The 25,337-nt window shown below is 42.2% G+C and overlaps 1 protein-coding gene across 1 annotated transcript; it reads right to left on the minus strand.

The window, feature by feature from the left end:
• Positions 1 to 281: 281 nt before the first annotated feature.
• On the minus strand, positions 282 to 1,706 carry HRH1 (histamine receptor H1). The gene has a single exon (XM_062500838.1). The coding sequence runs from the start codon at positions 1,701 to 1,703 to the stop codon at positions 282 to 284; it is 1,422 nt and encodes a 473-aa protein (XP_062356822.1). The 5' UTR covers positions 1,704 to 1,706.
• Positions 1,707 to 25,337: the final 23,631 nt, after the last annotated feature.

The raw sequence follows: 25,337 nt of genomic DNA on the forward strand, positions 1-25,337 counted from the left end.
CATCAATTTATATCTCCATTACTCTGATGGAAATAGTGATCTCAAAGGGTAAAAGGTTGACAACAGTGTAACAGTTCATATGTTGACCTTGAGTTTTTCAGATTCTTGAGCTGAAGTTGCTCTTCAAATGTTTCTTAAATGCACATTTCCCACTTCTACTAACACTTCTTTATAGATTACAGTTTGCCAAAGTCTTTTACTGTACCCGTCCTTTGAAACCGGAACATTTTGTTTGGTTGAACTCCTGAGCTGCACTTGAGCTCCAAAACCCCAGACCAGCATCAATAAATGTGAAGGATCTTTTTAAAAGTCTTCTTGAAGTTGTGGTTGCAGAGCGGGTACAGGAATGGATTTAAGGTGGAGTTGATGTAGCCCAGCCATATGGTGACCCTGTGCAGTTGTGAGAGCTGCTTCTGGTCGTGGAACGTTACCACCATGAACAGCACGAAGTAGGGGATCCAGCAGAGCATGAAGGCTGCCATGATGACCCCCAGCTGCTTGGCCGCCTTCCTCTCCCTGTTCCCGTGCCGGTGGCTGCTCCTGGAATGGCTGTGCAGGGTGTGCCAGGTTTTCCTCAGGAGCGTCAGGCCCCTGGAATCCCTGCGTTCCGTCCTTCCCTGAGGACAGCAGGCTCCCGTGGGGCTGGGGCTGGGGCTGGGGCTGGGCTGCTCTGCACGGGTGGCCACCTCAGTGAAGGTGTGGTTGTCGGATGCCACGCTGGAGTCACTGTCCTGGCTGTCAGGCTGCTCCTTGTTCCCAGGTTTTCTTGTGGCACACACGCCCTTCTTCCCTGCTTTACCCAAGCCAGGCTCAGGCGTGGCTGTGCTGAGAGAGAAACAGCTCCACTTCAGGACCTTCCCATTTCTCAGTGCCTTGGAAGCCTTGTCAGGTTGGCTGAAATGAAGCTTTGCCTCCACTCTTTGGGGCTCTGCGGAGCTTTGCTTGTCTGTGCCAGGCGTGTTCTCACCTAAGATTTGCTTCTGGAGGCAATTATTTTTCTCATCCTTGGTTTTAGTGTGCTGCACGTTTTTTTCCATGGCAGACCAGTAAGATCCATTGGTGAGCTCTCGGTGCTGGCAGTGTTTTCGAACAGCTCTGAAGATTTTGCAGTAGAACCACAACATCAGCAGGGAGGGCAGGTAGAAGTTGAAAATGGCCGTTAGCACTTTAAACCAGGTGACGTCGAAGAACTCTGTCTCACACTTTTCTTCCGGCACCTTCCTTTTCCCCTTGTTGGCAAAAACGTGCCAGCCCAGGATGGGGATGACCCAGGTGAAGGAGAGCAGCCAGACCCCCAGGATGAGGAGCGAGGCTCTCATTTTGGTGCGGTACTTGAGGTACTTGAGCGGCTGCTGCACCGAGCGGTACCGGTCCATGCACAGGATGAAGAGGTTGAAGATGGAAGCCGTGCTGGCCACGTAATCCATGGAGAGCCAGAACAAACAGGCTGCCAGCCCCAGGGGCCACTTGGTGCTCAGCAGGTACACGATGTGCAGGGGCATCACGGCCGCCCCCACGATCAGATCCGCGATGGAGAGGCTCACGATGTATAAATTACCCACAGTCTGCAGCTTCTTCTCCATTTTCACAGCACACAGCACTAAAATGTTCATGACAATGGTGATCAGGGAAACGCTTCCCAGGGACAGGCCCAGCAGAGCTGAGGAAGCGTTGCTGGAGCTCTCTGTTGTGTTGTTGGACATCTTTCTCGTGGACAGACTGAGAATCGCAGTGCACGTCCAGGCTTGGATGTTCAGTCATGGTTTGCACTCCTGGATGAAAACGTGTTGGGTGGGTTGCCTGGGGATTTTTATTTCCAGAACTAGAGAAAATAAGAAAAACATAGTCACTGTAGTAATAAGATAATAAAGCTAATTTGTGCCTCATCTTAGCACTTTTAGGACTTTCCTAAATAACAGATTTTTACAACATTTTTACAGGTTGTACTGTTTGTACAGGTTTTGCAGGTTGCTTGTGCTTTATGAAACCCCACTAACCAATTCCAAACAGTTTTCATAGAGCTTCATCTATTTCTGACCCCAGAATCTGAAGAAGAAATTTAATTCCTCACAGTTGTAATTCATTATATCTCAGTAAACAGCTGATCATGAACCATAACATAAACTCCATATTGGCAAACCAATTTAAAATGTGGTAGCAAAAAGCAATATTAACATATTTTGTACTAAATAATTTAAACAAGGCTGTGCTTATTTACAACCTCCATCTAACAGTTTGAGAATCCAGCAGTTGGCAGTCAGTAAGCAGTCATTCAAATTATAGGTAATGAGTAATCTCTTCCTACACAATTTAGGCTCACACAGATTTCAAGCATTTAAAGATGCCAGGCCTATTTGAGATCAAATGCAAAATAACAGGATTTTTCAGGATTAATAAGCATCTTCTGCTTCCCAAGTGCTAACTTCATGTATTGATCCACAGTGCAGAATTGATTAATAGTATTTTATATCTAGGAGTAAATGATCAATTGACCAAATTCTGACTCCAGTCCACTGGTGAAAAATGTCTGTGAGGGCGACACACATTTGGTGCCATTTCATGGCTTGTCTGAGTTTATGTTCTGGTAAATCTCTTAGAGCAATAAGGAAGGAAATTGAGACTGTAAATATATTTGCTCAAATTATTTACACATTGAAGATGTACTCACCCTCATAACTCTAAACATGGCCAGAGCAACACAATTCAACAGTTTGTTCAATAATCAGGATTTCCTACTGAAATTCAATGATGCAATACTTCATTTAACTTTATCCTTTTTATTCCAGTAATCAGGGTTTAAGCTGAAATGATTTATGCTTCCTTATGGGAGGTCAAATTCCTTCTTGCCTGGGCTTTACTCACAGGTGGGTGTTGGGAGAGGAGCTGTGTCCTTGGGGCCTGCAGTATCCATAGGCAGAGGAGACAGGAGCACCCTGGGGAGTGCTGTGATCCCAGATTCCTTCAGGCTCTGCCAGGACATTTCCTCTGTAGCAACTGCTCACAGGTTCCAGAGCCTTCAAGCATCTCCTGAGAACAGGGACAGAAATTACTCCATGGATGTTGAGGACAGAAATTACTCCATGGATGTTTGGGACAGAAACTACTCCATGGATGTTAAACCAGCGTGCCTGGAGAGTGGTTGCATCCCAGTCTGTGTCTTCCTCTCCACCTCTTCAAATGTGTTTAAGTGTACGGGGCATGGTCAAGGCAAGGAGCTGATGTAAGAACCTGGAACAAGTGATCTTCATCCCCACATATTTCCATTTAAATGTATGGTAAAGGGAGAAAAACCAACTTTGATTGAGTCTTCAACTGAAAAAAATAGCAGCCTTGGTTGCATATGGAATATATGAACTGCATTTGGGCTTGGACCGGATGATCTCCAGAGATCCTTCCAACACTAACAATTGTGGGATTCTGTGAATAAAACAGCACAATACAGTAAATGGTGTTCACTGCTTCCCAAACTTTCACAGCACTGCTGTGGTTGGATAGGGCAGGGTTTAGGAAGCAACTTGCAGAATTGCTTGAGGGTACTCCTGCTCTGAAGAAGGTTAATGTGCCCTTTCTCCAGGGGCCACTGATATAATTCCTTATCTCTAACTCAGCTGCCAGTAGAGGAAAGTAATAATAATGAATAAATGGGTTTTAATGTTTGCACAGTTTAATTACACTGAAACAAAGTTCACTAAGACAGAACAGACTTTTTTAAAAAAAAAAAAAACCAGCCCAAAACCTTGAATTGCTTTGCGGAAATTTCAAACCCTGACCTCACCGTGAAATGCCTCTTTAATTTTTGCTGTCTGTGAAGAGCTTTTTCTACAGGGAGGCTCAGCAATCATGATTTTTTATTGTATTACATTTCCAAGGAATAAGAATCTACTGGGAGATGCTAAGTGGATGCCTCGGTGCCTCATTAGTGCAGGTGCAATCTATTAAGCCCTGACTGAGTGGGAGTAAGTTTCTAGAAACTAGCACATCTCTTGCTGATAGATTTTTACAAAATTACAGCTGCAAAGAGCAAAATCCTTGTTCATCAGAGCAGAAAGTGAGATTTTAATTCAGATGACCATTAATCACTCTGTGGTACTTAAGAGACTTTTTTATTTCTAGTGATTTTTTTCCCTAAATTATTCTTGAGTTGTTGAAAATATCAACATGCTAGAAGTTTGATTAATTTCCCTCTCAAAAGCTAATTTATTTTTCTGTAGGGGGACACTCCCTATGCAATTCCTGCCAATATTCAAGGAATATTTTTGATAAAAAGTAAATGAAAAAGCTTGGGAAACCTGCTTGTTGTTCCCACTCAAATGACAATGTCTCAGTCCAGCCAGGACAATTTGGAAGTGTAGCTTCAGTGTCCTTCAAGCAGCATAAGCAGCTACATATTTAAACAATATTCTACACACCACTTGTATTTACTTCCTTTTTTTTTTTTCTAACTAATTTATTATTTTTACATTTCAGCCCTAACCTGAAATTATCAGGAGATAGATAGACTTTTTTGACTCTGGCTGGCATTTTTTTAACAACTCTCTTTAACACTTGGCTTGTATTCCATGAATATTAAAAAGACCTAACAGAAGATGGACACATTCCAAAGAATGTTTTGGCCTTCTAAATGTAAGCTCAGACTTCCATGAGACTCCTCTTCCAGCAGCTCAATTTTCTAGTTTAAGTTTTTCTAAATGTCAGTTTTTCCATGACAAAATCCAGTCTTGTTCGTGTGATAGCATTTCCCAAAAAAGGATTATTTTTGCCAAGAGATTGGAGAAAAAACTCATCTTGACTAGAATCCCAAAGCTTCCAGATATGGTATTAATTTTCCCTGCTTATCTAAACATTATCAATATCAACTAATTGGTCATCAATGTGATCTCCTAGCAAAACAGTATTTAAATGTAATTTTCTTTTAAGTGCTGCTGTGCTGTTTACTCCATTACTGTAAAAAGGAGAATTTGCTGTAGGTGCCAGACCTGTGAAATCACTTCTGAAACAGAAGAAAAGACCTTTGATGCAGTAAATAAACCCATGAGCTGTAAAGTCCAGTATAAACAAAGGGGAATTTCCCAGGAATGTGGTTCCTTCAAAGCTAAGCAGCTGCAGTGGTGCCTTTCTATTCTGGGTTTGGAACCCGTTATCCCAACTCAGTCTAACAGGACATCTTTCCTACAAGAACAGCAAAAAAAACCTTGAGTTTTTTTGGACTCTACCTTGTGCTACTACAGACTCCAACCCCTGACAACTGTAAAACTTGGTGGGTTTAATCCCTCTGCATCAGAAATACAATTAACTTTAAAAATGTAACTCACTTTGTCTTTCAAACATTAAGACCTGGTTCTTTCCAAGTGGCTTGGGAAATGACTACTCACAAAGGTAAAAAACTATGTATGTGAATAAGAGTTGGGAGTTCTTTCAGAGGTGAGGTTGAACTATGAAAACTCCTTGGGGATGTACTTGAATTCAGCTCAAGTGAACTTCTGGTGCCTTGGAACTGTATGAATACCATCACAAAAATGCACAGTTTTAGAAATCCTAATGGGTGTGAGGAGGCACTGCCTCTTTGTACTGGGAATAAAAGTAAACCCTATTACTGAAAGATGTATTTTGCATCACTTATTTTTTTTTTTAAATTTCGAATTTGGAACCCTTATTTTCAGTCTCTTCAAACATCTGGTGAACTTACTGCAGTGACTTGATGAGTTCCTTCATATTTTAGCAATAGCTCATTAAAAATACAAAGCTTTTCCTTTCTAGAAATATACATCTGACTTAAACAAGCACCTTTGCTTTTTGTTTGTTTGCTTTTTTTTTTTTTTTTTTTTTTTTTTTTTGCCCAGGCAGCTTTAATGTTTTTTGTTGGATTAAGCAGATGGCAAAGGGACACAGGGTCTCTTACAGTGCTAGAGCCTGGTGCCTTGCAAGTAAAAAGTTGTTAAAAACATCTTATCCAAGATTTCCCATTCCTCTCCGTCATTCCTGTCTGTGAAGGAAGGCCTGGGAAGGCTACAGCAAGAATGGGATAAGGTTTTGTTATCAGGCCAGGTTATGTCCCTGCTATAGGGTCAACCCCTGCAGCATGTGCTGGACTTGTATTTGGGAAAAGATCTGTACGAAAATAATGCATTCATGATTTTTCCTCGCTAGAGCACCATTGTTTTCAGAAGGGAGTGAGAGTTTAAGTTCTTTCTCTTCCTCTTTCTTAAGCCAAGCCACTGTTCTCCCTTAAAACGAGGAACCAACCCCTCCCTGCCTGTTTTTCCCAGCCACGTACCCTTCCCTTCCCTCACCAGAAAGATGCTTGAAACAAAAACATAAATATTTTCCGGGTGGACAGGAACTCCGAACCATCTTAATTCAAGTGTGGGCATTAAGTACAACAGAGAATCTGGACTTTATCCATCTGTTTCCCTTCCCTTCCTCTCCATTTCCATCTGAACATCCCCTCCGTGCTCTGGCCCTTGCTGGTCTGACCCGCAGCGCCTCTTCTCTGCTCCGGGGGCAGGGGCCGAGCCTGGAACCTTTGGAGCTGCTGGATCTGAACAAGTGTCCTCCGGGGAGGAAAGCTGGCTGAGCTTCCTGCAGGCTATTGATGCACGTTTGGGATTTTTCTTCAGCTTGGTTCGCCCCGACGGGAAAACCTTTCCTCCACGCTCCCTTGTGCTGCGCTGGGCTGGGATGCGCCGGGTAAGGAGCAGCCAAAGTCGGCCAAGGGCTCCCAGTTCATGCTGAGGGAGAGTTACGGGAAGCGGAGCGTGTTTGCTGGTGAGTTGTGCTGCTCCTGTTGGCTTTTCCTCCCCGCTCCTCGCTGCGCTCAGCCTCAGCCGGGACGAGCGAGCTCCGAGGAGCCTCCCGCGCTTCTTCTGCCTCCAGTCCCTCCGATCCCTCCAGTCCCTCCGATCCCTCCAGTCCCTCCGATCCCTCCGATCCCTCCGATCCCTCCGATCCCTCCAGTCCCTCCGATCCCTCCCGCTTCCCCTCGCCTCGGCTCCCTCCTCCATTTCCCCGTCGCTGTTCACTCACCAGAGCGAGGAGAGCGGGGAGCGGCTGCGGCTGCTCGGGCAGCGGGGCCGGGCGGAGCCGGGGCTGGGCAGGGCACGGAGGGACGGGCAGGGCTGGGCTGGGACGCGGGGGAGGCGGAGGATGTGATGGGATACGATGGGATACGATGGGAAGCGATGGGAAGCGATGGGAGGCGGTGGGAGGCGGTAGGAAGCAATGGGAAGTGATGGGAGGCGGTGGATGCGGTGGATGCGATGGGATGCGATGGGATGCAAAGGACGGCTGAGGATGCGAAGGGATGGCCGGCCCCGTCCCGCCCGGGCACTCCGGCACGCTGCAGAGGGATGTTCCCCCCTCTCCGGGGAAGAGCCCGGTCTGGCTCTGCTCTCCCCGCCCGCCGAAGAGCCCCGGGTGTGGCTGCAAACCTGTGGAAATATGAACTGGCTGCAGCGGCGAGGTGACGTGCGGGTTCACCTGAGGTAACCCCAGGAGGCAGCGGAGGATCAGACACCACATCCTGGTTTGGGATCATCCCAGTCCTCATCCGTCCCAGGGCTGTCACTCTGCTCTGGTGACCAGCACTGGGGCTGAAGTAGTGGTAGCTGGAGTTTCTTTTAGGGGAGCTGCCTTACACAACGACTTTGAGACCTGGAAATCCCAAATGTGCAACATATTATTGCATATTTAGCTAAACTGGTGTTTTTGTGATTCACGTAGGTCCAAGTACATCTGCTTGGGTGCTTGGTATTAAACATGCACGCAGAGTTTGGAGGATGTCCTTGCAACTAACTTACCAATACTCATTCCTTTCTTTAAGATCATGCTTTTTTCCCTCCTAATTTTTAAAAAAATCGTTTAGAAATGTGTCGCACAAAACTCTCTGTGGATTCAAAGGGGTAATTTTGTTATGTAAGTCACAAAGAATTTGTACAACGATGTTTTTGCAAACAGCATTGTTGGGCACTTGGTAACTTCATTTGTTTGTGAAACTGGTGAAGAGGAATTGTAAACTTTGCACAATTCTCTACCATGAGCAAATAGGAAAATACAGGAAATCCCCATGTTCCTGCCCTTAGTCTAAAAGGATAATATCCATTGCCAAAAAGTGCAACTCTCAGCAAGGTGTTACATCCACTAACTCCTTCTTTTGGTGTTACTATGGCAGTCTTTCTGCTCTTGACTTGTTTCCTGTTCCACTGCAGTTATGATAAACCAAATTTCTGAACAGATGCTAGCTTGGGTCCTGTCTCTGGGTGTCAGAGCAGGCACCAGCCTATGCCCAGTGGTGCTGAGAAACAGAAGAGGCAACAGGCAGGAAGGGATGCCCGGGAAGTTCCACCAGGACAGCAGGAAGAACTTTCTCCTGGGACACTGAACAGATTGTCCAGAGAGGGTGTGGAGTGTCTCTCCCTGGGGGCATTCCAGAGCTGTGTGGACACAATCCTGTCCATGTGCCCTGGGCTGGCCCTGCTGGAGCAGGGAGGTGGCACCAGCTGAGCCACAGCGGTGCCTTCCAGCCTGACCCATCCTGGGATTCTGTGCTGAGAGGCTTTACCCTGGAAAATGGTTCTGCAAGAGATGAATATCTTTTCTTGCTCGTGGCTGTCACACAGGACTTGAAGAAGAACTTGTGTGCTCCCAGCCCCACTGCCCACCCAATGATGTTTAGTTTCACTTCTGCAGCAGTTTCCTGCTCAGTCTCCTTTGCTCTTTGGCCTTTTTGTGAAGTGCAAACAGGTTTTAGGTAGAGCACTGTAAATCAGGGATGTTTATAACGTTTCATATAACACTGATTTGCAACTGCTCCATGTGTTTATTCTCCTTTGGACCTCTGCCATCCAGACAATGCTTTCTGCAAGCACAACCAGAGATGGAGGCCTTAACCCCATGCTGTAGGGTGCTGTGGGATGTTCCTGTCTCCCAGCAAAGGTATTTGTTCCAAACTGGAATTAACCTCCTTTTTGAGTGCCAGGGGCTTTGTGCTGCTGAAGGTAGAACTGAAATTTGCTTTTATATAGAAAGGACCAAAGTAAATCACAGAATCCCAGGATGGGTCAGGCTGGAAGGCACCGCTGTGGCTCAGCTGGTGCCACCTCCCTGCTCCAGCAGGGCCAGCCCAGGGCACATGGACAGGATTGTGTCCACACAGCTCTGGAATATCCCCAGGGATGAGACCCCACAGCCCCTCTGGTCTCTGTTCAGGGCTGGGCAGAGAGGCAGGATCACTCCAGATGTGTTCACGGGGCTGGGCAGAGGGGCAGGATCACTCCAGATGTGTTCACGGGGCTGGGCAGAGGGGCAGGATCACTCCAGATGTGCTCCCAGCACTGGGCAGAGGGGCAGGATCACTCCAGATGTGCTCCCAGCACTGGGCAGAGGGGCAGGATCACTCCAGATGTGCTCCCAGCGCTGGGCAGGGAATCCCTCCCTGCCCTGCTGGGAATGCTCTTTCCAATGTCCCCAGGATCCCTACGGCCACCCTGTCCCCAGGAACCCCTGCTGGTCACCACACCTGAAAGAGCTCCCATTGTCCCAGAAATGACAATTCCTTGGGGGATGTGCCTCTATTGTCTCATGTCCAGAGCTCTGTATTTCTTTTGAAATTGTAATTTATTTTGCCTGGCAAAGTTCCAAATTTGTCATAACGTGATCAGGCTCACAGAGGCTTATAAATAAGAATTTTTCTTACAAGGTACTCGTACAAATTTAGCAGGCTTTCCAAGCTTCCTGTTAAAAACTTCTAACCCAGACTACTTTTGCTGGAGGATTCTGAAGAGATCCTATTTCAAACAAGCTCTGATGGAATTTCAAACAAAGCAAATGGATTATGGCTTGAGACATGGAGCCCTCTTGATTTACACCACTATTACTTTTTATTTGGGAAAAGTGAGCAACAGGCTAATAATAGTACAAGTGTTGGAATGTTTGTCAGGGTTTTTAAACTTTGTTTAAATGTTCATTAAGTGTCTGCATGCCCACTATTCTTGTTTTTAATTCTGCATATTAAACTTCAGAGTACTGCAAGCAATTATTGAAGTAGATTTTTGATTTAATTTGCAGATTCATCTTTATAATAAATAATAAATTAATCCACCCATGCAGATGAATAAATCTTTGTGAATTCTTTTTAGTGCCCATTGTGCCAAAAGTAGTAATATGTGATAGCTCAAATACACACTGGGGTTGTTTTTCTCTATTTTCTCCTATTGGTTCTTTTGGATGCAAGCAATCTTCTGTTGCCAAGATGTATTTGAAATATTTGTAAGCTTTATGTCTTTAATGATATCCATAACTCGCTGCTTTCAGTGCACATAAACCATTAAGTTATTTTGCATAATTTTCCAATTTGGGACTCAACATCATTAAACTCACCTAGCAAATTTCTTTTTTTTTCTGATTGAAAAACTGCCCCCGAATTGGCTTTATCCCTCCCTCTCTCTTTTGATTTTCTCTCTTTTTATAATTACTCTAACATTTACTTCGTATATGTACTATTTATATTTCTGTTATTTCTGTTTTTTCTATTTTCTATTTCATTATTTATATTCATATTTTCTTGGCTATTCCTGGCTTTAAATGTGGAGCTGTGCACCTATAGATTCTGGGACTGGAAAATGAAGCCCATGTTTCTTAGTCTCAAATTAAACATCTGCAAAGCAAAAGCTGAGGTGCAAAATGTCATCTTAAGGACATCCTAAACATTCGTGGAGCTGAAGAAGGAGGCAAATGGGTCCCAGCCACATTTGTGCGTTTATAAATGTTTTTAGAAATGAATTTATAAATGAATTTATAAATGTTTTCCCATGGAGATTTATGGGCTCACCCATATCCCCTTTCCCTCAGCTCAGGGCTGCAGGAAAATGAGGCAGGCAGGTTAAATTTGATACTCCACGACCAGGAATTCTGGATTGAGGTTTGAATTCTGACTCTGCATTTGTTTTTGGCTTTGGACAACCTCTGTGCTGGTTCTTCACCTGTTGGGTGTTATTTTTGTCCCTAGGGCGTTGTTTTGTTATCAATGGATCCATGGCATTGTTATATAAACTTGAAGTATTTAATATAGGCAACTTTTCTGGTGCTGCCTTTCATAGAAGTCAATGAATAGAGGTGTAATGGATATTATCTTTGTCAATCAGTCTCTGATGATTTATTTTTTGGTTGGGGTTTTTTTTGGCAGTGTGGTGGGTGTTTTGTTTGGACAGTGCTACATTCTGAGAAATGGAGCTCTGGAATGTACATATAAAATTCCCATTATAGTTTCAACATGCCAGGTACCTTTGGGACATTTGTTTAAGTATAGCTGAATGCCCAACCTGTCCATTTGGGTGGTCAACTTTTCAGCCATAGATCAAGAACATGGAAAAGTTGGCTCCAAGTTCCTGAGAATATTAAGAGAAATTACACTCTTAGAGATCTGTGATGTGGTAAAATTTCCCTAGAAATCTCAAAATAGTCATCTTCAGAAAACACTTGAGAACTTGGCTTCTGGGACTGGAATTGCCTGATTGCTGTCTTGTAGATTGTGCCAGGCCCTTCTGATAAATGGGGAGATTGATTTTATTTTATAAATATGCTCAGGGTTTCTTTGTGCTTACAGAGAGTGATTTATTCTGGAACAGGATAAAACACTTCTGTCAGAGAAACTGCCTGGTAAAGATAAACCAGTGGACATAAGGAACAGCTTTCTAGCCCTTCAGAGGGCTCTACTGTGTCACAATGGCTGCACAGATATTAACCATGAGCAAGGAGGGCAGCCTGGAAATAGTTTGAACATTTTTTAACAACATAAAATAAATATATTATGGCAGCGTATATATTTAATAAACTTCTCACATTTTAACCAAGGGAATAAGACTGGGAAAGAGTCATTGCGAATGCCTTTCTAAAATTGCTATTTTAGTTATTCAGTTTAAATATGAAAAGAAGAATTTTTGGTGTGGGAAGTCATGCTGTCATCCTGAACTCGCTGTTTCCATCTGTGGTTTAAATCTCTTTGCATGGTTTGGGGGTAGCTGAGGGCCAGGGAACCCTGTCAGCCTGCAAATTGTGATGATGGTCATGAGTATGGGATTGAGTCACAGACCAAGCCAGCCTGGGAAGGTTGGACAAAATTTCATTGTCATTAATTTCTTTGATGTCCTTGCATTCAGTCTGAGCTTTCCCACAAAGGGTAGAGACTGAATCTCTGGTGGAAACAAAGACTCCTCCTTCCAGACCCTCCAACATTTCTGCTGTGAACAGAACATAAAGCAAAAACTAAACGTCACATCCATGACTGATAACAAAGAAATAAACCAGATTCAATTTTCTAATGCAATCAAATTCAATATTTCCTACTGAAAATAATTCCATTTCTCCATGCATGGATGTTGATATGCAGAGTTTTCTCCAATGGAGATGAGTTGAATTTTTTGTCAGACTGCAACAAGAAACAAGAAAAATCAGTTTCCAAAACATGGAAGCATTGTGGAAGCTTGTGAAAGGAAGAACTAAAATAACCTTGATTTATTTTCAGAACTGTGACTAAGCTATTTTTTTATATATATAGTTTTTATAAAGAATGGAAACACCTTGTGGGGGAAATGTTTTTGGGATTTCTTTGGTTTGTGCATTCTAGTGTTCAGCCACCACATGAATAGATTATTCTTATTAATGCTTCTGCTAAGGACTGTTCCAGCATCTCTGCTTTTGAGCTGCTAAGAGTTTGCTCTGCTGGAAATTTCCAGAAATTCTGGACTTTGATTGCTGTTTCCCACTGTCTTGCTGTATTTCTGAAGCTGTTAAGGGAATGTTGGTTTTACATTGATGTAATTTCCAACATAAATGTTATTTATATTCTTGCCTCCACACTGGAGCTGTTAAGTTGGGTAATTCCCCATGAATTTTAAACATTAGTGGCTGATTGTCTCTGTGGATGAACAGAAAGTGGCCAGGAAGAGGATTCTGTTCTTTTCTAATTCCATCTGCCTGCAGGAGATGGATCTGTTTTTAGCTGGAGGTGAAAGGTGAGGCTCGTTTCACACCAGGCACTGATACAAAAATGCTTTTTAAAAATACACGAATGCTTTTTTAGTGAAGCACAGAGCTCTTCTTAGCCATTAAGCCACCCATAAACCACATGTAAGTGCTCATAGGCCACTGTCAGGTGCTTACATTTCTAAAATACTAATTTAAATCTGTATCTTATTGGTACTAGAAAACATGAGGAGTTTCATGTTGTGAAAAGCAGTCTGGGGGAATGTGTAATCTTGAGAAACTTCATGTCAAAAATCCTAAGTTTTAGATACTTAGGGAAGATATTGATGTTTGGTAACTGTGTTTTGTAAAGGAAGAAGAAAGATTTTCATGTTCAAGGTAAGGGAAATAAAATGGTGTTTTGCCCCTCTGTATTGAAGGAAGGTGGTGGAAATGAGAACATCAAATTGGTTTTCATTGACAGGGGGCCAGGGACATGAGGAAAGCAAATTATTTTAGATCCTGAAGAGACTTGGAGGAGTTGAATCTTGAATTTGGCCTTGACTGAATTCAGCAGAGAAGCTGAGTTGTTTTCACAAATACCTTTGAGGTTTTAGGGATGAAAATTTTCTTCTTCCTCCTCCCTGCTTTTCTCTATTAAGAAGTTTTTGAAAAACTTTTCATCCTGAAAATTGCCAGATAGTCCTTGCCTCAGGAAGTCCAACATATCCTGGATGTGTGTGTATGTGGACAAAATATGTCAGATATCAATAAATTCACACATTATTTCTGGATGATATATTCAGAATTAATCATGTAGGACATGACATGGACCTGACAGGAGAGTTTATGATGAGTTATGATGAGTTTCAGATTTTTCTGAGATGGTTTTAGCAGGAAGGAACAGTGGCTGATTGCTCTTCCTGAGCAATATTCCACACAAATCCCGAATTCAGCTTCAGGGAATTCTAGAGCTCAGTACTCCAAGGGGAATTTAAAAAACCCCAAAAAACAGTGTCGAGGAGCCACTCTCCTTTGTACCTGCAGTGCTCACAGAAATATTTCCTTGGAGGAGGAGCAGTGGGGGGAGGAGTTCACAGCTTTTCCCTTAATTAAGGTAATCCTCAGCAGGCAGTTCTGAGCTGTCCTCAGTTTCTTATCTCAGCACCTGGAGAAGTTCTGCTGATGGCAGTGAAGAGTTCTTCTGGTCTCTGATGAAAAATAATTAGTGATGCTAATTTTGGTGATGCTGAGAAGCACCCTATGAAGTGGAAATAAGTAATTTTTATTGGCTAGATCCATAATTCCCAGTGAATGGGTATATTTATAAATTTTATATTTAGTGTGGAACTGTGTGTCTGCTCCTCTTTATGGCTTTATGTACAACAGAAGGATAGCAGCATGGTTTTATTCCCATTACATAAATAAACGTAGTTATTCTTTCATTTTTTTTCCCCCTCAGGGCATCCTACTTTTCATGATTAAGTTTCTTCCTAAGCACAGCACGCTGGATAAGAAGCAAATATTATGTGTATGTGTTTATAATTGCAAGTAAATGATGATAGATAATATATATAATATTTAATAATTTGCCTATACTGACTTCTCCCACTCATTTTTCACACACTTGATCATGATTCCTAATTGCATTTTCCCTTGTGCCCCGTTTGCAGATGGAACTATAAACCCTGTGGCAATGCAGAGGGGGTTTAAGGTTGATTTTGCAGAGGTGTGAGTTGGGAATCACTTGTGGGGTGGTTTTAGGAAGAGTCTGGTGTTGTGTCGATGCTGTGGGGCTGATCCTGGCACAGCTGTGGGGATCAGAACAGTCCTGAGTTCCCTTTTCAGCTCACTAAACCCCTGTCCTTGGGATTTTCCTTAAGCCAAAGGATGCTTTGTGGTGCACTTAGGAGCTTGGTTCCAGGCTGGCTGGTCCTGACTCATGAAATCACGTTGCAGGCAATAGGTACAATGTAGTTCACATCTCAAAGAGAAGCTGTAAAAAATTTAAGTCTTGGCCAATAATTTTCTCCCACTTTAGCAAAGCCAGGGTGTCCTTCATAGTTGTACATGTGCCAGCTGAATTATTTGCATTCCACCTGCCTGTAACTGTCCTGTATTTCTTGTCTGGGTTTGATATTATTAATGTTTTTGTTTTATGTTTTTTGTTTTTTTTTTCACCTCCTGTGATGCTGGGTATTTTTTGTGTGCTTTTTACTCTTCTGAAGTAAGTTAGATGGGATATTGGGAATTAGGAATTGTTCCCTGGCAGGGTGGGCAGGCCCTGGCACAGGGTGCCCAGAGCAGCTGGTGCTGCCCCTGGATCCCTGGCAGTGCCCAGGGCCAGGTTGGACATTGGGGCTGGGAGCAGCCTGGGGCAGTGGGAGGTGTCCCTGCCATGGCAGGGGTGGAATGGGATGAAGTTTAAGATCCCTTCCTACCCAAACCAGTCAGTATCTTCCAAAATAAGTTTTCTCAGTTAGTTAGTTTTGAATTTAGCAGATGCTGCAGAAAGAAACTGCTGTGGGATCGTGGCATGAATCAGGTATCTTAATGACCTTTAATGTCACTAATTGCTATCCAGATCTACATTTGTTGTCTGAGAGATAAATAAATTTCCAAGTAGGAAATGCTCTGGAATTACCTCATTTGCAAGAATTGAAACCTTATCTGGTTTTAATTTATCTGAAAAATGGAGAGAATATTATTCTAAAAATATTATTGTGAGTCTGAGTGCAGTTTTCTTTGCTTGCTGGATGAGTGTTGTTGTGACAGGTTCTTAGTGCTGGGAATTTTTTTTTCCTCGTTAGACATTTATTTTCCAGAAACCAAGTCTTTAAGATGTGACCAGCTAAACTCAGGCTGCCTTTCTAATTAATTATTTTACATTTTTCTAGCTCTTATATCTGACAGAGAAAAGAGCAAGAGGTCCTCTTAATACAGAAAATATTGGATTTGTCTGCAAATTAATGAGTATTTTAATATTTGTAAAATGTGACTTGATTCGATCTAATATCTGCAAAAGTACTCAAATTTAACTGGACTTACCAAAACAACTTTATTTTTTTTTAAAATATTGGATTTGATTCCAGAAACTTTCAGATATTTTGAGGGAGAAAGTGAAACCTGTCCACACTAAGAAGTAAGATTAAAGCCAAGAAGCCTTGCTAACCAAGCCAACAATTTTTATGGGGAAAATTATTTTATACAACCTCTGAATATTATCACTTGTGGGAGAAGGTGCTGTAGCTGCAACAGGATTGATTAAAAGGAAGCACCCTGGATTATGTCAGATTCTGTAGTTTCACAAGTGCAGGGTCTGAACCTTGAACCACTCTGATTATTTCTCCCCTTTAAAATTCTTTTCCCCCTCTAATTATTACTTGGCTCTGAAGAAGCAATAGGAGGAAATCTGGCAGCCATAAGGAAATGTTTATCTTAATTTTCCATTAGGCTGTTTGTGACAGGAATAATGTGTTTGTGCCATTTAAAAGCTACAGGTGCCATTCAGGGACATGATTTAGTGGTGGGCTTGGCACTTCTGGGTGTGATTGATTCTCTTTGAGGTCTTTTCCAGCCTAAATGATTCTCTGATCACACATTTGTATCTTACAAATGCTTTAAGAGGAGAGGAAAACGAACCACGGTGTTTGAAATGTTTCATTAATGCTTCTTGAGGATGTTGATGGTGCAGAAAGCATCTCAAGGAGCTCTGTGCAGGTTGGCATCAGCTCCATCAGCACTTTGGAAAGCATGGAGTTGGCAAATACCTTCATTTTCAGCTTACATATCCTTTACAGAAAATGGGTTAAGGGAATACTGAAGGAAAAGCTGATAAAAATTCCAAAATCCCTTTTCAACAGAATTAAACTTCAAAGGAAAGTGTGAGTCTCAGCTGTTCTCAGGATTAAGGTTATTTTGGAACTTTTGGAGGGAGAGATTGTTTTCCTCTTGTTTTTTGCAGCTCTTAGAAGGAACCTGAGTCCCTTCAAGGCTTGGTTTGGCAGCACTTTGCATATTCCTTTTGCAAGTATTTTCTTTGGGAATAGTCTCTTCCCATCAATGCAGTTCTCCTTGTGGCTGCTCCTCATGAGCTTTTCAGAGCTGAATGGTGATAAATGCTAAAATATTTCCAAGTGGTTCATATCCAAATGATCTGAGTTCAGCTGTGGGGAATTTGACCAAAGATGACACCAAAAATCTGGTGACAGGTTTCATTTGACATCCTTGCTCATTCTTATGAAGTTCTTGAAATGGAGAAATGTGGAAAATGTAGAAAAAGGGTAGAAATTTTTTTCACAGAACCTTGTGCTACAGATATAAACTCAGTCTTCTAGGTGATTTAAGGCTCTTTCCAGTAAAATACATAAAATAACTTCAGGATAATGTAAGAATATTAGGTAATATAAGGTAGCATCCATGTCTCTTGATATATCTGGGAATTGTTCTCCTCATGAATCAGGCTGATTTTCTTGTTCTGTGCTATGAGGAAGAACAATGAGGCCACCCAGGAGAATCTATGCTAAGCATCCTGGATTGGATTTGGGAGGGGGAAAAAAGTACACTGAGAAATGCTTTATACTCTTGAAAAATGTAAAAAATAGCACCAGAAATTGTTGCACTGTTTTGCTGCTGTTTCGTGCACAAGGTGTGGTGTTTGTGGAATTCATTTCCCTGCCCTGGATTTAAAAGTCTACTTTAAAACAATGTCGCTGTGGGTATAAAACCTATGTAATAAATAAATAAATAAATAAATAAATAAATATTTCTGAGTGATAAAAAGGGTCCTTAATAATTGAAAGATGGATTCAGGGAGACAGAAGGGCTTTCAGTGGAAGATTAAGTGCCTCTTCAGACACTTTAGCCATTTATTTTCATCTTCTGCTGCATTTACTGTTTATTATTTTGCTTAAAAAAAGAAGTTCATCTTATCTGTGCCCTTATTCTTGCAGCTCTAGGGTGGAGTTCAGAGGGAAGTTCAAGGTGAAAACTTTTCTGGAGCAGCTTGAGCTGAGCTCAGAAAGGGATTTCTGGAACTCAACATTCCTTTTCTCCCCTTCCTTTGTCCCCATCTGTGTATTTATCTGAAATTGTTTTGTAATTTCTCTATTCATGCAACTAACGTGAATGTTGCTGTCCTCACAGGAATTTGTTTTGAGGCAAAGTCTAGCAGAATTTTAGTAGTGGAAGGCCTTCTGAAAACAGAGTGCTCTGAAGTGTGAAGAATTATGTTTACAAAGCTAAGCTTGGCCTAGAAACAAGTTTATTCCATATGTGTGAAAAATGAGGTTCACTTTCCTGGTAAATTTTAGAAGGTTTAATAAGAAAAGACAGATGGGAGACAAAGACAATAAAGCAAAAGGTTCTTGTGGCTGAGTGCTTCACATTCAGCCAAGAGCACACACTAACTCAGAAAACACTTCTTTAAATGCATCAACATATGCATATTCATAGAGCTTCATGCTTTATTCAAAATCATCCCTCCTCCAACCTGTAAATCAACTTTTTTTGTGGCTCCATCCTGTTGCCTACTCTGTGATCAATAAATTTCTTCCCTGGAGTTCTGCTTTTCTTCATCCAGATAGGATAATCCAAGAATGTGAAGAATTTTCTGATGATCTTTTTACCATTCTCTGAGTTAGTTAAAAGAACAAAAGATTTTTACATCGCCATGTTATAGTTCAAGAAAAAATATATTGATCACACTACTATTTCTAAATTTTGTTAATAGCAGAACTAAAAGAAATTATATTCATACAGCAAAGTTTTCCAACATTATACATACAGCATTCATTCAGTATTTGCAAAAAGCCAATAATATAATATGTACTTATAACAATATATCTAGAGTAAACTGAAACAAAGTAGGAAATGATCCCAAGGGGAGAAAAAGCTTCTAAATAAACTATTTATCCACTGCTCACAGGTAAGCACTTGAACATTATTCCATTTAATGTACACCACTGGGTATGGGGAGAAAAATCTAATATCCTTCAGCACTTTGGCCTCCATGGTGCCCCTGTGTGCTGCCTGCAGTTCTGTGTAAATGTTTTGGGTTGTAAAGGGCTGCTTGAATGGAAGGGGTAATATCAACTCAGCAGCCTTGTAGAGGAGAGAAACTGAGGGTGTTGTGTTTCTGCACCAAGTGTTTTAACATGGACTTTACTCCAGGAACCTTTGGGCTGTCACAGGTGAGCCAAGAGCTGCAGTGGCTGTGGTGACATTGGAAATTTATATTCCATTCTTCTGCACTCTCAGAGTTTAGGAAGTGCTCAGTAATAAAGGATGATGTTGTAAATGAGAAACAAAAAGTCTGGATATTTAGCAAAATTTAGATTGCTTTATTTGATATAGAGGGAGCCAGCAGCGCTGGTGATTGTGAGGGGTCAGCGCCCACTCCACGCTTCATCCAACCTTGGTTTGCAGCTCCTTTTTATAGCATGGTTTTCCTTGTAGTAATCAATAATTGTTGTTTTTTTGTTGTCATAGTTCTGCCAGGTAAGAAGTGGTGGTCAAAAAACTTCCATGGGACCCCTGTGTGAAATATTTGGACAATTTGTCAAGTAACCATTTGGTTTTGGTAGATAAAGAAAGCAGAAGTGGGAAGTCTGGCCTTAGCAGATAGGTTGCATTTGATTATACAAAGGCAGGAAATCTGATTTTGCAAAATCTTCCAGGCTGTGGGAAAACCTCATTTTACAAACTGGTATCAAATACAATTTACATAGAAAACACAATATTCACAACACGGGGATTTAAACGGAATGGTTTTAATCATATATTTCCCTTTATCTAGTTCCATGTCTCATCTAAGTATTGTAGTTTATAGAAACTCCAAAACTTTTATTGTTAACACAAATCTTTTATCAATTATCACAATGATATGTCCCCAGAGCTACTTTTCTCCACATAAAATCATAAGAATTGGAAGAGAGCTCCAAGGTCGAGTCCCAGCTGTGCCCAATCCCCACCTTGTTCCCAGCCCAGAGCTCCGAGAGCCACATCCAGCAATTCCTTGTTCACTCCAGGGATGGGGACTCCAAACCTCCCTGGGCAGCTCCAAGGCCTGAGCACCCTTTCCATGGGGAAATTCCCACCTGGCCCAGCCTGAGGCCATTCCCTCTGCTCCCGTCCCTGTTCCCTGGGACGAGATCCCAAATCTCCCCCTGGCTGTCCCCACCTGCCAGGGAGCTGTGCAGAGCCAGGGATTCCCCCTGAGCCTCCTTTTCTCCAGGCTGAGCCCCTTTCCAGCTCCAAGAGTGAAAACCCAAGAAACATTGTCCATTTTTGGATGTAGCCCCTGGGGGACTTCGTCTGCCCAGAAGGTACTTGAGGAGCCTTCAACAAACAGAACTGCTTTTATTGCCTTAATTCTGTCTGGCCCCTGTTTGCAGGTAGTCCCAAGAGGCATCAGCTCAGCCTCTCATGGGTCTTATTGCATCATTTCATCATTCCACTTTGCACCTCTTGCTCTAAATCCAGAATATTTACAGACTAAGACTGGTTTTTATGAGTGTTGTCCTCGCTCTCCCCCTGTAAATTAGCAGGGATAAATCACTTCGCTTTTCCAGCCAAAGGCTTTAAGCTCCCACGTTATTCACAGTTTTTTCCTTCCTGAGAGCCCTCCAGTCCCATTTTCTTCCTGGGTTGTGGCTGTGAATCAGAACAGGAGCAGGAAACACAGGAGCCCTGGCTTTGCCCCCAGGGAAATCCTTGTGATCCTTTGACAAGAAGTGATCTCTTAATTCCAGTGGGTCACAGGAAAGGTGGAAACATATTTATCTGCATATATTTAAGCAGCTAATTGTAAAATGCTCTCATTTATCTAGGAGTGCACTGGAAGTGGCTTTGAGCAGTCACTAATGCCATAAATCAGGTGTTTATGAAGCACCACTGTAGTGCAGCAAACTGCTCCATAGGGTGCAGCTCTCATTTCTTCTTTAAAAAGAATTTTTTATGTCTATTTTTTATTTCTATTTTTTTCCTTATTTATCAGTAATACAGGAAATTATAATTATAAGTACAATTGTAATATGTCATCACCAGCAAATACTGAGAATTTTTATTATAAGCAAGAAATACCTCGGGGGAATCTCTTACAATAGAATTAAATCAGGTATATAATTGCATTTTAGCTGCTTTCTTGGAACTGAGGCAACATCTTTGTTTTACAGGAGGGTTTTCCTCTTTTTCCATGACAAGAAATTCTTTGGTAATGCTCTGTCCAGACCGAGACGTTGTAAAATTTACAGAAGCAAATTACTTGTTTGAAAGATTTACAAAATATATCTATCAAATATATGTGTGTAAGGGGATGTACATTGTGGAACTAAACAAGAAAAGCTTAAATAAAGTCATAATCCTGGTCGGGACTGCATGGAAGCAGTTTTGCTGCTGCTCCCACTTTTAATGGGAACCATGCCCAGTGCAACTTGTGTTCCTGTCCCAGGGTTCCCTCAGCATTTGCAAAAATCCACAAGTTCTCCAGAGATGATGACCATGGTTTACCTGAAGTCTTACTTGTGTCCTTAAAATTGGTCATTTTTGTCTGCTTTTGGATGCAAAAGAGTTTTCTGGTTTTTATTATATATATATATATATATTTATATATATATATAATGAGCCTAATTTCTCTCTTTCTCCATTTGCCTTGACATAAGCACAATGAAGACATGAAAGGAAGGATGAATTCTGGGAAAAGTACAGGAAGCATCAAGAAATAGAAAAAGAATAATGTATTATTATTAATATTGTTTTTAGTCTCTGTAACCACCAGCTACAATGGGGAGACAAATCCAAAAGAAAGAGTAGCTGAAGACTTTATTTTGAGTTTAGAAGAAGAAACAGCCTAGGTCTGTTTAGTTTTTAAAGCAAACAAACCAAAGTGTTGGTCATGAAAGGAAATAATGGACTGTGAGCAATATCAACAAACCCAGAAATGTGGTTTGCCACTGCTGCTTTGAGTCAAACAAAGGATGTCTCTAAAACCTGCAGAACTGGAAGGCATTTCATGCTGGAACATGCAGTCTTGGGGAAGGCTTGCACTTAGAAACTTGTGTGCTCCTATTGGAATATTGTTTCTAAGGAATGCCTTTCCCTGGATTTTGTGGGGTCTGTTTGGTGCAGATTGGCAGAAGTGAAGGACCAGCCCATGTGCACAGATTTGTGGCTGCCCTGAATTTTTTGTTCCCCCAAAATGTGTTCCTGCAATAAGCTGGTGATGAAAAACTGAGTTCAGGGAGTGTCTGGGTTGAAGCAGCAAGCAGGTGAAGGAAAAGTCTGGCATGATGTCCAGGGGCAATATGGATTTCATCCTGGAAGTGACAGATATTCACAGATTTTAGCCCATTTCCTCCGAGTTTGCACAGAAATGCTACCCTGGAGGAAAGCTTTTGGAGAAATAAGGAAAGGCTTCCCTGTTAATGCTCACAAAGAGGGGAAACACACAAAAGCAGGTGCAGGAATCCTCCTAATTGAAAACCTGGCAGATACTTCTTACACAGAGGAGTATCTTCTCAGTGATGTCTCATTGAAAAAAAAAAAAAAAGGAGAAAAGATGTAGAAGTAGCTTTTAAGCACTCACTTTCCCCTCTGTTCCTGTTGATCTGTCACTTAGCAGGGATTCACTGCAAGTTTCACCTCTCACTGCCTCTCCAAAGAGCTGCCAGTCCTGGGAGAGAGCATCCTGCTGTCCCTGCCAGGGGGATAATTTCTAGGGGTGAAGGAGGCGAGGCAAAGGAGGAAATGGAACTCCAGCCACTGCCTCTGGGGTCAGTGAGTGTCAGGAAAGGCGTGCGAGGAGCTGGGACCCCAGTAACAGCTCATCCCTTGGCATTCAGGCAGCATTCCCCTCCTGGTGTGCTGTCCCTCGGGTCACCCTGGGAGCTGTGTCCTCACCGGGCTCTCAGGCAGGGCATGGACTCAGAAACCACAGCTGAGCTCCTCTGCGGGTGATTTTCAGCTGGCTTGGGTTCCAGACCACTACCACTTTGGGTTCTAAGACACCAGGAAGGATGGAAGGAGGTGAGCTGGATTACTTGTGCTTTGTTAAATGGCATTTCTGTGCCACAGGAAGGATGGATGGAGGTGAGTTGGATTATTTGTGCTTTGTTAAACTGCATTTCTGTGCCACAGGAAGGATGGATGGAGGTTAGCTGGATTATTTGTGCTTTGTTAAACTGCATTTCTGTGCCACAGGAAGGATGGATGGAGGTGAGTTGGATTATTTGTGCTTTGTTAAATGGCATTTCTGTGCCACAGGAAGGATGGATGGAGGTTAGCTGGATTATTTGTGCTTTGTTAAATTGCATTTCTGTGCCACAGGAAGGATGGATGGAGGTGAGCTGGATTATTTGTGCTTTGTTAAATTGCATTTCTGTGCCACAGGAAGGATGGATGGAGGTAAGATGGATTATTTGTGCTTTGTTAAATGGCATTTCTGTGCCACAGGAAGGATGGATGGAGGTGAGTTGGATTATTTGTGCTTTGTTAAATTACAGTTCTGTGCCACAGGAAGGATGGATGGAGGTGAGCTGGATTATTTGTGCTTTGTTAAATGGCATTTCTGTGCCACAAGAAGGATGGATGGAGGTGAGCTGGATTATTTGTGCTTTGTTAAACTGCATTTCTGTGCCACAGGAAGGATGGATGGAGGTGAGCTGGATTATTTGTGCTTTGTTAAACTGCATTTCTGTGCCACAGGAAGGATGGATGGAGGTAAGATGGATTATTTGTGCTTTGTTAAATGGCATTTCTGTGCCACAGGAAGGATGGATGGAGGTGAGTTGGATTATTTGTGCTTTGTTAAATTACAGTTCTGTGCCACAGGAAGGATGGATGGAGGTGAGCTGGATTATTTGTGCTTTGTTAAATTGCATTTCTGTGCCACAAGAAGGATGGATGGAGGTGAGTTGGATTATTTGTGCTTTGTTAAATGGCATTTCTGTGCCACAGGAAGGATGGATGGAGGTGAGCTGGATTATTTGTGCTTTGTTAAATTGCATTTCTGTGCAACCTTTGCCAGTGCAGGGTTAACAAAGCTTTAACTGGATTTAATGGTAGGATTTAATTGTGCAGAGGTGGAGGAACCCTGGCAGGGTGGCTTTTGGGAAAGCCTTCAGGACAATGGTCCTGGAACAAGAAAGGAATTCCAGGGACAGGGAAGGGACACGGACATCTGTAGAGAGGGGAGATGAAGAAATACAAGAGTCAAGAAAATATACATCATTTGCTTTACACTTTTCTGCTGAGATGGGGGAATGTTCATCCTTCAGTGTTTTGTCACCTTCAGCGCTTTTGTCACCTTCAGCTCTAATCACTAATTTCATATCTCCAAAAAACCCCTGGCAAGATCCATGAGGAAGCTTGAACAGCACATGTCTGTATAAGTTATCAGCTGGAAATGTAAACAATATTCTCATCACTTTTTGCAGACTCCCAGAGAAACTGTGTGGCAAAAAATGTCTTGTTGACAGACCTACATCAACCAGGCACAGCTTTTGTAGATAAAAAAAATTAAATGTTTGATGCTTGTGCTGACTGCAGTCACTGAGAGCAGAATGCTGAATTTATGGGGAAGTTGCAGAGGATGGGTTTGATTTAATATTTTCCAAGTTAGAGCCTCATAATCAGTTTGTTAGAGGAAATCATAACTCCCTAAACCCAGGCAGAAGCACTGCAGGTAGGGAGAAGAATTTTCGTTTTCACCATGTCCTGTGTTTATCAAAGCAGAATCTTGCTTTAAAAACATCTGTACATACACAAGTGTTGAAAGCATGGCTCTGAGGCGAAAATGTGTGTTAAAAATCGGCGTGTGAGGAAAAGGAAGGGGGTTTAAAAATCCTTCAGGATTTAGATGAGGAATTACATCTTGGTTTCTTGTTGTTGGGTAGTTAAGGGGAATAAAAACCATAAATACATGGATACATTTTCACCTTGCTGTGTTTGCTTCCTCATCCTTGCCTCCTAGCCTGCTGCAGAATGGCATTTTCCTGGTGTCCCTTTCTGGAAGTAATAAAGCTCATCACCTCCAAAACTCCTTCCAGTACATGAAATAATGAGTGCAGGTTCTGCTGCTGTGGTTTTCTGCACAGATGGGATGGTTCATCTGGGAGTGTTTACAGTTAAAAGCAATATTTTCATGGTGATACTTAGCAGGAAATAATAATGGGTGATGATGTGGAAAATAAATAAGAACTAGAGTTAATTGCTAAAAGTAAAAAAATTCTAGTTTCCTTCTGGTTTTGCCTAGGAAATATTCTGGGGAAAAGTAGAATTGAGATCATGACCTTTGCTTAATGTAGCTACTTGCCCTCTTTTTCTTGTCTGACTGTGTTTTCCTGTGTTCCTGGTTACTGATAATGAACCTCTGTTGTTCTGAG

Source organism: Cinclus cinclus, chromosome 12 (genome assembly GCF_963662255.1).
Source record: "Cinclus cinclus chromosome 12, bCinCin1.1, whole genome shotgun sequence".
NCBI classification, from domain to species: domain Eukaryota; kingdom Metazoa; phylum Chordata; class Aves; order Passeriformes; family Cinclidae; genus Cinclus; species Cinclus cinclus.

Bases quoted from the DNA above. Each gene is read 5' to 3' on its own strand.
- HRH1 (XM_062500838.1), bottom strand. From the start codon at position 1,703: ATGTCCAACAACACAACAGAGAGCTCCAGCAACGCTTCCTCAGCTCTG.